At 42.8% G+C, this 16208-nt stretch overlaps 2 protein-coding genes across 2 annotated transcripts; one reads left to right on the forward strand and one right to left on the reverse strand.

Annotated features, from left to right (window-relative positions):
• Nucleotides 1-254: 254 nt before the first annotated feature.
• LOC120018800 (protein unc-119 homolog A-like) lies at nucleotides 255-4451 on the forward strand. The gene is made up of 5 exons (XM_038962014.1): nucleotides 255-303; nucleotides 2066-2074; nucleotides 2127-2220; nucleotides 3004-3176; nucleotides 3367-4451. The coding sequence occupies exons 1-5, from the start codon at nucleotides 255-257 to the stop codon at nucleotides 3477-3479; spliced, it is 438 nt and encodes a 145-aa protein (XP_038817942.1). The 3' UTR covers nucleotides 3480-4451.
• Nucleotides 4452-6943: 2492 nt separating this feature from the next.
• Nucleotides 6944-15838, reverse strand: LOC120018567 (forkhead box protein N1-like). Its single transcript, XM_038961782.1, has 8 exons — nucleotides 15701-15838; nucleotides 14448-14816; nucleotides 14052-14159; nucleotides 13139-13269; nucleotides 10323-10419; nucleotides 8122-8329; nucleotides 7380-7808; nucleotides 6944-7263 (listed from the first exon to the last, which is right to left on the reverse strand). Exons 1-8 carry the CDS (start codon nucleotides 15836-15838, stop codon nucleotides 6944-6946), a joined length of 1800 nt encoding a protein of 599 aa, XP_038817710.1.
• Nucleotides 15839-16208: the final 370 nt, after the last annotated feature.

The raw sequence follows: 16208 nt of genomic DNA on the forward strand, positions 1-16208 counted from the left end.
CCTCCTGTAGCACTCCTGTATTCAAATTAAAAGGTGCTCTGTCTCCTTTCTGTTTCAGACTACCTATGTTCCCCAGAGGAGAACGTTCACATGATCGACTTCACACGGTTCAAGATCCGAGACATGGAGACAGGAACGGTTCTGTTTGAGATCACCAAGCCCCCTGCACCAGGTATGTGCTATGTCGAAACTATCACATTATACAGTACAGATATTAGAAACATGTCCCCCATTATAATGTATTTAATCAAGACATGGAGACAGGGACGGTGCTGTTTGAGATCACCAAACCACCAGCACCAGGTCAGTATTAGGCCTGTCTGTGCTATGTACACGACCGTTCAAAACGCTACAAAACACTACAATAGTCATTTACAGCATTAGCAATGTCTAGACTGTATTTCTGATTTTATGTTATTTTCATGGACAAAAAATGTGCTTTTCTTTCAAAAACAAGGACATTTCTTAGTGACCCCAAACTTTTTTTCTTGTTAACAAACTATAGTTTTGGCAAGTCGGTTAGGACATCTACTTTGTGCATGACACAAGTCATTTTTCCAACAATTGTTTACAGACAGATTATTTCACTTATAATTCACAATTCCAGTGGGTCAGAAGTTTACATACATTAAGTTGACTGTGCCTTTAAATAGCTTGGAAAATTCCCGAAAATGATGTCATGGCTTTAGAAGGTTCTGGTAGGCTAATTGACATAATTTGAGTCAATTGGAGGTGTACCTGTGGATGTATTTCAAGGCCTACCTTCAAACTCAGTGCCTCTTTGCTTGACATCATGGGAAAATCAAAATAAATCAGCCAAGACCTCAGAAAAAAAATTGTAGACCTCCACAAGTCTGTCTCCTAGAGATACACGTACTTTTGTGCGAAAAGTGCTAATCAATCCCAGAACAACAGCAAAGGACCTTGTGAAGATGCTGGAGGAAACAGGGACAAAAGTATCTATATCCACAGTAAAACGAGTCCTATATCGACATAACCTGAAAAGCCGCTCAGCAAGGAAGATGCCACTGCTCTAAAACTGCCTAAAAAAAGCCAGACTACGGTTTGCAACTGCACATGGGAACAAAGATCGTACTTTTTGGAGAAATGTCCTCTGGTCTGATGAAACCAAAATAGAACTGTTTGGCCATAATGACCATCGTTATGTTTGGGGGGAAAAGGGGGAGGCTTGCTAGCCGAAGAACACCATCCCAACCATGAAGCACGGGGTGGCAGCATCGTGTTGTGGGGTTGCTTTGCTGCAGGAGGGACTGGTGCACTTCACAAAATAGATGGCATCATGACGGATGAAAAATATGTGGATATATTGAAGCAACATCTCAAGACATCAGTCAGGAAGTTAAAGCTTGGTCGCAAATGAGTCTTCCAAATGGACAATGACCCCAAGCATACTTCCAAAGTTGTGGCAAAATGGCTTAAGGACAACAAAGTCAAGGTATTAGAGTGGCCATCACAAAGCCCTGACCTCAATCCTATAGAAAATTTGTGGGCAGAACTGAAAAAGCGTGTGCGAGCAAGGAGGTATACAAACCTGACTCAGTTACACCAGCTCTGTCAGGAGGAATGGGCCAAAATTCACCCAACTTATTGTGGGAAGCTTGTGGAAGGCTACCTGAAACGTTTGACCCAAGTTAAACAATTTAAAGGCAATGCTACCAAATACTAATTGAGTGTATGTAAACTTCTGACCCACTGGGAATGTGATGAAAGAACTAAAAGCTGAAATAAATCATTCTCTCTACTATTATTCTGACATTTCACATTCTTAAAATAAAGTGGTTATCCTAACTGACCTAAAACAGGGAATTTTTACTAGGACTAAATGTCAGGAATTGTGAAAAACTGAGTTTAAATGTATTTGGCTAAGGTGTATGTAAACTTCCGACTTCAACCTCTGGGTTAACTAGGCCCAGGCAGTAATATGCATGATTCATGAATGAATTACTCCTATTAGCTAGGTCGCCATTGAGAAGGTGTTATTTCGCTGTGTGAGTTGATCATCTAAGGCTCTGAAACAGTGTCTATTCAGAGAGGTACACAGCAGAGAGACCGCGCTTCAAAACAGCAGGCTTGTTAACACGGTCTCTTTTGTGACACTGTGGCAGCGGGCGAAAAGAAGGACTTGGACCCCAACGGAGGCCGCTTCGTCCGTTACCAGTTCACCCCCGCCTTCCTGCAGCTGCGCCAGGTCGGAGCCACGTAAGTCACAGCTAAGATGGCCGCCAGGGTGTGTGGGTGTGTAAGAATGGTGGTGCGGTGGACACTCAGTGCCCTGCTGCTCTACAAAGAGGAGACAGATGGGGAGGGCTATTCTCAGAGAGTGAGAGGAGGTGTGTGCATGCCTACGTGCTTGCATGCGTGTTTGTGAGTGACAGATACCAAGGAGCCAGGAAGGCCGTACAGTAGGGGGCAGAGAGAAAGAGAGAGGGAGAGAGAGAGAAAAAAGAAGGCAGAGAGGGAGAAAGAGAAAGAGAGAAAGAGAGATGAGGAAAAGGACATTCAGGCCAGTTGTTATTAATTACTGCAGTGGGCTAAATCACTGTTTCTTGGTAGTCTTAAACAAATCTACTTTGAAACCAAAGTATACACCTCACACACATGGTTATGGGCTTAAAAAAAGAAGACACCTGTACTATTTCATATATAAAGTTGAAATGTTTGGAGTTTGCATCCCAATACTACACTTTATATAGATCATAGAAGACTGAAATATAACAAAATTGTTTGACATAGAAACACCAGATGTTCGACTGTTTAAAATAATCTTTATTAATCAGGAAATTCTGAAAAATATGAATAACATTCCACCCATGAGGTCAGTGTTTCATTGGACTGCAGGAAAGGGCTACAGAATGGGGGCAGATGAGGAAACATGGAATTATACTTCTGTTCTGCAGCAAACTATAACAAACTAATGATGTGTGTAAGTGTGTTTCCAAGAGTTTATCAGATCTCTCTGTCCCCCTGTCCTTTCTGACACAGTGTGGAGTTCACAGTGGGAGACATGCCCATCAACAACTTCAGGATGATTGAGAGGCACTACTTCAGAGAGCAGCTCCTCAAGAGCTTTGATTTTGAGTTTGGTTTCTGTATGCCCAGCAGCAAGAACACCTGTGAACACATCTATGAGTTCCCCCCTCTGTCAGAGGACATCAGTGAGTATAGACACTCATAGAAACAGAGACACAGACATAGCACGCATGCATGCGTGCACTTCCTGTACCCATACCAGACAGGCCGACACACACACACACACACACACACACACACACACGTTCACTCAAACACACACACTTACGCAAACACACACACACTGATATGTCCTTGCTCTCCCTTCTTCCTCAGTGAGTGAGATGATCCTGCACCCATACAAAACGCAGTCCGACAGCTTCTACTTTGTGGACAACAAGCTGGTGATGCACAACAAGGCAGACTACTCCTACAGTGGGAGTCCATAGGACCACAGGACCCCCCTAGACACCTAGACCCATCCCAACTCCAACTCAATCCCACCCCCCCATGGGACCACGGACAGACAGACAGACGAACGTGCTGACGAATGGAGAGATGTATGGACGGACTGACAGGTCACAAGCAACAGGACTGATGGACAGCCTCACGCACTCTCAGCAGCTTTATTTCTCCAATCAGAATTCCCTCATTGCTTGTTATCGCCTCAATTGCAATCCCCTACTCCAAGTCTCTTGCAATGACCTCTCAACTTATGTTTCTGTGTCTGATAGAGAGTGTTGTAGATGTGTTCACAGTGTAGCATACATAAACACACACATACCTTCGCTATGGGACACATCTGATGTGGCCTGATCTAGACAAAATAAAAGCACAACAAGTACAGTATGTAAGGGCCAGTAACAATGAATGAGATTGACTGTCTAGTCAGTGTTTTCTGAAGGGCTCAGTCAATCTGCTAAAGAGAAAAAGAGAGCAGGAAAGAGAGAAAAAGGAGAGACAGAAAAAATTGAGAGAGAGAACGAGAGATAGAGAGAGGGTCTGCTTATCTGCCCTTCATCACATTGACATGAAGCTATTTAAACAACAGACAGACAGACCCGCCAGTTGTCTGTCGCAGGACCAAGTGACACAGACACACAATTCTCTGACATCCTCAAAACATGTATTCTAGTCGAGCAAGCAGAACCTATATATTTCTACTAGGGTTCAGCAACTTTTTTTTACTCTTAAAGAAAGTCAAAAAAGTTTATTGAATTTCTAATAAATAGCCATTAGCTCTGAATGACTCGATGTCCCTGATAGGAATAGTACTACTGTTTGATGAAGTTCTTTGTCGATCACCATTCCACTAGAAACCAGTCAAATGCCATTAGGGTACAGTAAGTCGTAGAATGGGACAGGTACTCTTTTAAAGTGAATGTGTCGTATTTAGGGATGTAAAATTCTAGCTTTCCCAAAATTCCCTGGTTTTCCAGAAGTCCCGTTTGGAGGATTCCTGCGTTTCTTATTCCAACCTGATTCCCGGAATCTTCCAACCCGGATTTCCGGAAAACTTGGGAGTTTTAGGAAAGTTACTGGAATTTTGCAATCCTAGTCGTGTTTATTTCCGTATACTCATAGTTTTATGTTCTAAAGTATTTTTTTAAATAGCCACTTTGAGGAGTTAAAAGTAGGTGAAGGATAGTCATATAGGAACTCAAAACCAGATATTCATTTTGATATCCAGCACATACTATTTAGTCTCAAGTGATCTGCAGATGTATTTAAAATAAATGTGGTTTTTGTAAATTAAAACAAAAAATTGTGTAAAGTTTAGATGGTTGAAATGCCACTTTGAGAAATAAATATATGTGACTTTTTGGGAAGTTTTGAAATGCGTCTTGTGGTCTTTATTCACTTGATAGGAAGATGATGATATGTGGGAACAGCCAATCACAGTGCATTCGGAAATTATTCAAGACCCCTTGACCTTTTCCACATTTCGTTACGTTACAGCCTTATTCTAAAATGGATTCAATTGTTTTTTTTCCCTCATCAATCTACACACTATAACCCATAATGACGAGCAAAAACAGGTTTTAGAAATGTTTGCAAATATTTAAAAAATAAAAACTCAAATATCACATAAGTATTCAGACCCTTTATTCAGTACTTTATTGAAGCACCTTTGGCATCGATCACAGCGTCGAGTCTTCTTGGGTATGATGCTTCAAGCTTGGCACACCTGTATTTGGGGAGTTTCTCCCATTCTTCTCTGTAGATCCTCTCAAGCTCTGTCAGGTTGGATGGGGAGCGTCGCTGCACAGCTATTTTCAGGTCTCCAGAGACGTTCCATCGCGTTCAAGTCCGGGCTCTGGCTGGGCCACTCAAGGACATTCAGAGACTTGTCCCGAAGCCACTCCTGAGTTGTCTTGGCTGTGTGCTTAGGGTTGTTGTCCTGTTAGAAGGCGAACCTTTGCCCCAGTCTGAGGTCCTGAGCGCTCTGGAGCAGGTTTTCATCAAGGATCTCTGTACTTTGCTCCGTTCATATTTCCCTTGATCCTGACTAGTCTCCCAGTCCCTGCCGCTAAAAAACGTACCCACAGCGTGATGCTGCCACCACCATGCTTCACTGTAGGGATGGTAGCAGGTTTCCTCCAGACGTGAGGTATTTCTGTTTTTTATTTTAATAAATAAAATATAAACTGTTTTCGCTTTATCATTATGGGGTATTGTGTGTAGATTGATGAGGAACATTTTTTATTTAATCCATTTTAGAATAAGGCTGTAACAAAATGTGGAAAACGTCAAGGGGTCTGAATACTTTCCGAATGCACTGTATAACAAATGTTGTTTTACAATGTCTGGATAGATCTGTGACAGAAATTAGAAGAAGGGAATTGCATAGATAGACACAGAACAATTGTCTAGACTAGAATATAAATTAATGAATGAATTCAAGCGCTATAAATCAAAAACAGTTTACTATATACTCAGTTAAGTCATACAAGAAAAAGGGGCTTTTCACACATGCCTTGACTAAAATACACTCTCAAAAAATGTGTCTGGTAAGGTGATTTTATTTTTATTATGAGATAGTGCCTGCAGGAACCAGATGAAGGCCTGAGAACAGTCGTCTGGCTCTGCCTTGATATTGACTTCCATCCTCAATGGTAATTTAGCTATAAAGCTTTGAAAACTATTTCTAGAAAGCAAAATGAATTGAGTAAACAGTGAGTATGTTCCCTGTTTCGTATAAGAAATTATGCTAAGACACATTTTGTAATTGTATTCATTAGCTTTGAGCAAAAAACAACTGGCTTGAATCATCTCTTGTCACCATAAGCTGTATAAAAGGCTAATTGCAATAGTGGAACATATCACACCAGGGGGCTTATTCAGGAGAATGCGACTTCACAGAATGTTCAACATAGAAATGTTTTGTGTAGAACATATATGATTCTCTGTAGTGTAGAATACGGAAAAAATTTGATTAGTGCTGTATTTCTGTCTACAACTTTAAAGTTCCCAGTAACTACAGCTCTACAGCTCTTTGCTGCCATCTTGTGTGGAGTTAGGTCATACTGCACTCTACTCTTAATCACTGAACAGTCAGGTGTGTCATGAGCTTTTGGATACATTCATTCTCATGAATGTCAAGTCTTGACTTTGACCCAGCCAAAGTCATTGTTATGAATAACAACATATTTTTAACACGGTTATGATCAAATCTGAACTCAGACTCCCCCATTCTCTTCAGACTCATTGTCAACAAATTGAGTCAACGTGCTCTGCATGTTCAAAGCAAAGCAAAATATGACATTTGATTGTGATCATTGCTACATTCACTTTCAAACTGAGCCCTTTGTGATAAGTCTTGACCTTCACAACCACAGTCTTGAGTTGTTCTAGAGGTCCAGGGGGGAGGTCTTTGTGAGCTATTCCACGAAGGGAGCCCTATTCCTGGGCTTCAAAGCAAAGCTATGGGGGTGTTCCCCATAGAAGTGAGGTAACCAGCCAAGCTCTCCACACCTGGGTAGGCTGTGTGGTACTGTCCATTAATATGTAGGTCTGATGGACCTCCACATCCTCCTCCCATCTCCTCCTCATCTTCCTTCCCCAGCCCGTCGGAGATCCACTCTGATGTCTGGTTGACAGGACCGGTGCTCCTCAGACTGGACCCCAGGAGGAGGTGTGTTGGCTGGGAAGAGGATGGGGACAGGGAGGGGCTGATTACCACCAGCGAATCAGGAGCCAGGCTGTCCTCTCTCAGCTCGTCCCACAAGTAACCTGAGAGGAGAGTGAACAAGGTTGTAAATCTTGTTGTAGATTGTATAAAAATAATTCCTGAATATGGTTCTCTCTGTCTTGGCCTCTCACTCTCTATCTCTCTCTTTCATCCTTACCGTGGAGCTGCAGGTCAGTCAAGCTGGGGTTGAGCGTGTCGATATCGTTACTAGCATCTTCATCTAGCTGTAGCTCCTGTATGCTCCTGGGCCCAACATCATACTCTGCCTGTATGGTGGCGCTACAGGTGGGGGGTGTCTGCCCCGCCAGAGGGGAACCCAGGGTACCCACATTGGGGGGGATTCCCGATGGAGGCTGCTGTCTGCAGGGGGAGTAGAAGGAGAAGGGGGGGGTGGGGGGCAGGTAATGGGGGTGCTGTTGGACTGTCAGGGAGGGAGGGGGGACGTGGGGGTAGAGGGGACGTCGAAGAGGGTGACAGGGCTCTGGAGGATGGGATGTGAAGGAGGAAGGGGTAGGGATTTGGTTGTGGTAAGAAGGTAAAGATTTCAGCTTCTCTGGTCTTTCCCCCAACAGGCGATCCAGGTCCTCTGAGAAAACAGAGAAAGAGAGAGAGAGAGACTGTGGGTAAATTGAGATGACCTTGCACTTATCTCCTGTAACAGCTGCCAAAAAGGCTGAGTAGATAGAATCACCAGAACGCTGGAGTTGCTCAGTCTCAAAGGTAAAATACCCTGTATGTAACAGCATCTTATTTAGGGTGTCATTTATGCCATGACGGACCTGAGAATTGCCAAGCTTACCCTCCACCTAAAATACTGGCATCCGAACTTTGAGGAAGCGCAAATAAAACATAGCCCAGGTCTAAGGGGAGTCCTGGTCTGTGATGTATAGACCACCTACCTGGCCTGGCCATGCTCTTGCGGACAGTGAGGGGGTCTTTACGGCGCCACTTGTGTAGCTCTTCCTGCATCTTCTCTATCTTGGCTGGGTTGAGGGCCCACAGGCAGCCCTTACGGGAAGAGTTGCCAATCTTATTCTCCACCTTCTCAAAGCACTTATTCAGAGACAGGTTGTGGCGGACCGAGTTCTTCCATCCATCTGGAGCCGTCTGAGAGACAGAAAGGAGAGGAAAAACTCACAGTAACAGTGTATTTTTACATTTTCCATGGGATACTTTTTGTTCTCTTAAATTTTTCAATTTCGATATACTATTGTACAGTTTGTATGTAAATAATCAAGGTATTGCTTTGAAGTATATTTAACATTTATTTATTCCTTAAAGGGGCTATCTGTAAAGGGGTGCGTAACTGGTGGCAGGGAAGTCAGACTCAGGAGAGCAGAACTAGGTAGTAGCCGGAGCAGTTTAATCCAAAAACCAACGGCATAAAAATACAAAAACCCGACGCGCACCAGTAAACATGTGCACAAGCACTTACAACAAACAATTCCACACAAAGACATGGGGGGAACACAGGGTTAAATACACAACAAATAATGAGGGACATGGAAACCAGGTGTGTAGGAAAACAAGACAAAACAAATGGAAAAGGAAAAGGAAAAGGAGAGGAAACGACTTCGGTGGAAGTTGTGACACTATCTGCGATTGACGTATCCGTTTTTGGACTTTTCAATTAATGATATTTACCCATCAGTGGAGGCTTCTATGGGGAGGACAGCTCATAATAATGGCTGGAACGGCACAAATGACCACTAGCCCGTCCTCCCCAATTAAGATGCCACCAACCTCCTGTGTTACCCACTGATCGTTGAAGAATATAACTTATAAGTTAGTTCAGAACCCAAAATATATGCTTGTTTTACTCCACTGTTTGTGAACATTAAATGTAAACAAACAATATACACCTTGCATCCAGAGCTCTGTCCAGCCCCATCCCTCAGCGTTTTACCCCAAACAGGGGCGGGCAGAACACTGAGTTATTGTTTCAACTGCCAAAACCCTAACCAATTAAGTAATTCAAAATCAAGTCAAAAGTCAAGAGGAACCAAAGCAGTGTGAGTGCCATGTCGCACACACACACACACACACACACACACACACACACACACACACACACACACACACACACACACACACACACACACACACACACACACACACACACACACACACACACACACACACACACACACACACACACACACACACACACGTGCACACTCACATGCACACACACCCCCCGAGGTAGTCTCTCAGTCAAAGGTCTTACTGTATGTGTGGCTGGAGAGGAGCCAAAGCTGTTGCAATGCCACATTGCACCTTCCTCCACCTCCTCCTACAAACAGCCAGCCAACAAACAGCCAACCATTTCATGGGTCTATAACCACTGGGATGGATGGGAAGACACTGATCAAGCCCTAACGGGAATCAGCCGGGGTGGCCCACGGTTAGCCTTGTTAAACACTGGCTGTGTCCCAAATGGCACCCTGTTACCTAGTGCACTACTTTTGACTAGGTCCTATAGGCCACGCCTGTATTCTCTATGGAATAGGTAGGGGTCGATGATGCCTAACAAACGGCTGGGGAAGAGGCTAGCCTATGGCTGCTTCTGCTTTGGCACACTGTTGAATCTATATACACTATTACAGTATCATTCATCATTCATCTATGGAGGCTTGCCAGGAGATCTGGAGACTGCTAGGTGGTAGAGCCAATCCTTCCGATGTCTAAAGAAAATATAGGGTTTCTCTCTCTCTCTCTTGATATCACTCTCTCTTTCTTTCTCTCTGTCCATCTCTCTCTCCCTCTCCATGTCTTTCTATAAAGGGCTTATCGCCAGATAAGACAGGATTGAAGATCAACAGGCGTTGATCTCTCAGTGATTGAGTCTTTTAAACCACATGTAAATACTACAGGGTATTTACTTTACAAGTGTGGTTATGCCCAATGCATAACACACTTATGTGTCTGTTTTGGAAAGTTAGGTGATGCAAAGTTCATACAATTTCTCAGTGCATGAGTTATAGAAATGGTTATAACAACTCTGCCTGTGACATTGCACAGATAAAATACATAGGATGAGAATAATGAAACAGAGATGACTGTTGGGTCAGTGAGAAGCCATAATGTCCTCCTGCTGTACCTTGAAGTAGGGGAAGTGTTCAGTCATGAACCTGTAGATCTCACTAACCGGGAGACTCCCTGTCTTACTGTTCCTCAGAGCCATGAAGATCAGGATGCTATGGATAGAAGACAAACATTGTAGTCAGTGTAGTCAATCAGATGTAGTCAATTTATATTATTATTATATTTATTATTACGTATATTACATTTTATTATTTAACATCACAGTGTTGTTTCTCCCTTTCATATACACTACAATCTCAGAAAAAAGGGTTCCAAAAGGGTTCATCGACTGTCCCCATAGGCATAGGGGAACCCTTTGAATAACCCTTTTTGGTTCCAGGTAAAACCCTTTTTGATTCCAGTTAGAGCCCTTTTGAGCTCCATGTGGAACCGTCTGTAGAAAGGGTTCTACATGGAATCAAAAAGGGTTATTCTAAGGGTTCTCCTATGGGGACAGCCCTTTAAGGTTCTAGATAGCATATTCTTTTCTACGAGTGTACATTCATGACAAGGATTCATGATGACATCCACAAAACACTAAAAGGAAACAAGGACATTCACGTTGTTATTATTACACTATTTCAGTCTTTGAGGAAAACTTCTGAAAATAAGCATAGTAGATACAGTAGAATTGACATTATCGTAAATAAAAGCACGAATGGTCTTCCGTAGTGGGTTTGAATAAGAGGCTGTGCTGTGTATGCAGAACCAGTGAAGATCTAGGGCATGGGCCACCTCACACACACACACACACACACCCCATCCACCTCACACCTGCAAGCCTGAGGGATAATTTGTATTATGTAACATTGATACTTGAAAGTAGTTTAGGTTAAATCATTATTGAAATATATACCATCTGGTCCTCAGAGGACCAGAGTACAAAATGTGCAGAAACTAACTGAAATCATAGCTGAACACCGAATACTTGGGTTCACTTTCAATCCAAACTGGTAAACTGGTTTTAGGGGTTATTAAAGAACTGACATGCTAACAGCTCAACTTCTTTTTGTTTCACCTTGTAAACATTATTTCAAACATGTAGAGAAAGAAGAGTGATGAAATGGGTCTGATTAAATAAGGTCTTGATTGAATAAGGTCTTTAGTATATAATTAATGCTGCACCAAAGTCCAAAATCTGATTGTACAGGTTGGTAAAAGATTGTGATTATGCACATGTATGGAGTATCGAAGTAGGGTGCTGTCATGACTCTTTCCTGGGTGAGGATCAAAGGTGCCAGATCAGCTTGGCAAATGGCTGACGGATTGGGCTGGTTTTGACACCTTCACACCCTGTAATAAATTAAGGGAGAGAGAACTCTCCTTCTGGCTCTCTAGTAGCAAGGTTGGAATGTGCTTTGTGTAGAGAGAGACTTTTGCCGCCAAAACCTTTTTGTCCAGAAAGTGAATATGGGAACAATATTTATAAGAGAGGAATGTTAAGAATGATCAGTGGGGATCTAAAGAATAATCATGTCATATTGTTTATTATTTTGTGATGTCCTTAAGGATGGTATAGTTTTTGTAACTCTGAAAGTGTACGCATTCTATGTATCAAGTTTACATCTAAATGTGTAAAATATATGATTAAATATGAGAACAGTTTTGTGAAGATAGTGATGTGATTTTAGCCTTCTAAATGAGCTAATTGTTTTTCATATAAACGTGTGCCCAGTCAGTAACCACGCCCAAGTGATCACAGACATTGTGTCGGCGTGATGGAATGCCCCCCTTTTTACCCAAGGATAAAAGCCTTGGAAACTAAATTTACATTAGACCAAAACATGCCGGGTTGCTGCTGGCGTGTAACGTGGTCGGGAGCCTGAACCTGAATAATCAGCCTTCAGACCATTACGAGACCAGCCAACGTACAGCGTGAGCTAAACGTGACAAATGGTTTAAACTCTACAGACCAGAAAAATGTGAGACGGTAGTCCATACGTTTGAAATGGTGAAACTCTGAAACTCTCAATCTCTACACAAGAAGAAGAAACTCACTAGACCGTAGCATTTACCAGTCTGCAGCTGGCATGTAAAGTAGTCTAGGACATTTGATCAAAGACACGAGGGGAAGGAATAGGTCCCTCTCAGACAACCATTGGCACATCTGAAGTATCTATTCTACCACTCCACTACCAGTGAAGCTCTACAAAAGACATTGTGACCTCTGGTGGACAAACCAGAACCTTACACCCATCGACAACTTCACCATAGGAGTCATCGAGTTCAACAGAGATAGACGACGATCAAGGACAGCTATGCGTAAATGTATATATTGTACTTCTTATCCGAATGAGCGGTGGTTCATGTGCAAAGTATTACTATTCCTTTGAGTGTAGGTTCCAAATGTAACAACGATAAGTTGACTCTTTGTCTCTCCCTCTCTTTACCTACCCCTCCCTCTCCATATATGTAACAAGCCGTCATATCATGTCAGTCCACTAGGGACTTTTATCTCATGTAAGTGTGTATGTGTATTCTGTGTTATTATTTAGTTAGTTAGTAAATAAATGATTAAATCAATTTGTGTAGTACTGAATATTCAGAAGGGCTAGGGTTCTCGTTGATCCAAGGATTATGCAACGTTCGGAATGGGACTGATGAGGTAATAATTCATAATTGACTGTTATTGATGTAAGAGATATCTACATATCTGTAGAGTTTAATTTGGGAGGTGGTAAGTCATTAAACAACTTATTCCATGGTGCCCCAAATTTCTAATGAATTAATTGTTACATGATCAATTTAATTGAGTAACAATTAAACATAGTTAGTTGACAAAATAAATAACAGTCATTAGATGAATGATAGTCACGTCACGACAGTGTTCACCTGTATGAGTAGATGGGCTTGGGGAAGAGGGACTGCATGCTACTGTCCTGATGGGTTGGAGTGGAGAGGCACTGGAGAGAATACTGAGAACTTTTGGATTGTCCACTGGTAGAATACACACCTGGTGAGAACTGGAGAGAACACACACACGAACACACGCACATACGTACACACACATTGTTAGAGCAAAACTTGTATTACTTTAGCAACAGAGTGTGTACACAATGAGGTTTTTCCAAACCGCACAGCTGTGTGCTGCAAAGCCTACAACTGTAAACAAGTTCACGGTATGATATAATCAAGCCCTGTTGGCAAAGTGTTATTTTCCTTGGCAAGGTGTTTGACAAGGTATTTGGCAGAGTGGCACTAATCCTTGGAAAGATATGCAGTAGAATACACACCTAATAGGAAAGATGTGCAGTAGAATACACACCTAATAGGAAAGATGTGCAGTAGAATACACACCTAATAGGAAAGATGTGCAGTAGAATACACACCTAATAGGAAAGATGTGCAGTACCGTAGGTGGTTTCTATGTCAATCAACCTATACAGCGCCAAAATTCCACCCAAACAAAAAGAGGTTGCCAGTTTGTAGTTCTAAAAAACAGAAATTAGTTTTGTTCTTTGAGAGAATATTAATCAGTAAACATGACATTTATGAATTATGAAGCCTTAAGTGCTTTGTGTGCTTGTTTCGATTACATAAATGCTTCAAAATTCAAAAATGTTTACGTTAGCAGATTAAGATTATCTCATAGAACAAAACATATACTATTAGATCTCCTAAGCCTGTGTTTACCACTGACCTTATTTTCTGTGCAATTCCAAAATCACCCCATTGAGATAAGCTCCTCTAAGAAACTCCCCCTTAAGTTATCACCTCACCCTGTACTTTGGTCCTGCCCACTCACCTGCGGAAGCGGGGCTAGGGGGCTGTAGGAGGCGTGGCCTTGGGACAGGAAGCAGGAAGGTTCTTCGGGTGCATCCGGTGGTTCTGTGTAAGAGCACTGTGAGCCCTGCTGTGTTGAATGAAGGGAATGAATGAAGATAATAGCATGATTCAAGTGATGAAATCTGAGAAAACTCATTGGCAGCACTAGTATCAACATGATGTGTGGGTGGGTGGGTGGGTGGGTGGGTGGATAGGAGCTGTAGGTGTGTATGAGAGATCTGTCTATGGGGAATTACTTGCACATGTGGGGCTCTCCCCGATGGCCATGTACACCTGGGTATGGTACTACAGTTCATCTGGTGGCGTGTACGAAGAATGAATAGCCATTTAGAGTATGAGTATCACTGTATCATACCATCAGTCTGGAAGCCTGGAAACTCCCGTTGTATGGATCCCAGGATGTCTGTTCCTCACTGGTAGATGTGCGTGTGGCAACGAAGCTATCTGGAGCCTCTACCTCTCTGAGACAGACGAAGGTACGAGACCCAGGGGCACCAGGGGCCAGGCAACCGGTGCCAACCCCATCATCGCTGAACTGATGTCGGTAGGGGTGGAAGCGGTCAGCCGATCCTGACACTAAGTTTGACCTTTGACTCTGTCCCACCATGGCTCCATCAACGCTGTGCCTCCTGCAGCTCTCTGCAGCGGCATTTCTCTGTCTGTAGGTGGCACTCTCTCTCTCGCACTGGGCAGTGGTAAATGACACAGAACTGCTCTCCTCACACTGAGGGGAGATGAATATACAATTTCTAAGCTGGTTATTTAGCAACGTCCAGAATCTCCTGGCTAGCATCTGCAATCATAAAACAATGCAAGTGGAAATAGCCAACAATCACCTACATTTTATCTCCTGGCATTGTCTGTGTCCCAAGTGGCATCCTATTAGGGAATAGGGTGGTATTTGGGACGCAGACATTATTTCTGTTTAAACACATCATGCCTGTTTCAGGGGGGGTGTGGTCGTATTTTGATCTCTAGATAGACATTACTGCCCCAAGGGTGGGTAATTAATTAGTCCAAAAGAAGAGGAACGTGATTAATGTCAGGATAAAACTTAACACATTTCCTCCAGGGCATCTTGTCCTTGAAAAGGTCCTGTGTGTGCGATAGGTAGATAGTTTACATCCTTTTAGATTCACTCATAAACAATCTCTCTGTTGCAAGCAGACCTGGGTTCAAACAGTATTCATTTTCATTCAAATACTTTATCTGGCACACTGGAACCAATGAAAATGACAAATGAAAAGTATCCAATGGAACCAAAAAAAGGTACATTTTTCAAAACCTGTCCATCTACCACTCCAAGCAGGCTGAAGCAAATGCTCAAAGTATTTGAAAGATAACAAATACTACTTGCACTGAGGTTTGGTTAGTCAAACAGCTAAGGGCTAATGCACTAAGATCACAGTGTGGATTCTGGAATTACCACTGGAGGAACAGTAGCCTAATGCAGGTGCAGGAAAGGAGATTAGATGGTTAAAGCATGCATGGCTTTGGGCGAGATCAAAATGGAGAGAGTGTTTCCATGCCCATGGCTAACATCTGGATTGTTTCTGGGTGAAAATGGGTGCAACTTTACAATAAACAGTTTTCAGTGGATTCTGGTACCTGTGAGTGCGCCATCTGCTGGAAGGAGAACCCTGGAGGCTCAGAGGTGCGTAGGGAGGAGGTCTGAGGGGCTGGTGTCGTTGTCAGGAACCTGTTGGCACTGGGTGTAAATGTGGAGCTGGGAGAGTCTGTAGACATGATAGTGTGCCTAGAAAGAAATCTGCACCCGGGAGGAAAATATATATTTTAATTTATTTATTTTACTAGGCAAGTCAGTTAAGAACAAATTCTTATTTTCAATGATAGCCTAGGAACAGTGGGTTAACTGCCTTGTTCAGGGGCAGGATGACAGATTTTTACCTTCTCAGCTCAGGGATTCAATGTTGCAACCTTTCGGTTACTAGTCCAACGCTCTAACCACTAGGCTACCTGCCGCCCCTCAAACATGTTTGAGTTTGGGGTGTGATATACACTGATTGTACAAAACCTTAGGAACACCTTCCTAATGTTGAGTTGCACCCCCTTTTGCCCTCAGAACAGCCTCAATTTATCAGGGCATGGACTCTAC

The sequence above is a fragment of the Salvelinus namaycush genome, chromosome 23 (assembly GCF_016432855.1).
Source record: "Salvelinus namaycush isolate Seneca chromosome 23, SaNama_1.0, whole genome shotgun sequence".
Classification (NCBI taxonomy): domain Eukaryota; kingdom Metazoa; phylum Chordata; class Actinopteri; order Salmoniformes; family Salmonidae; genus Salvelinus; species Salvelinus namaycush.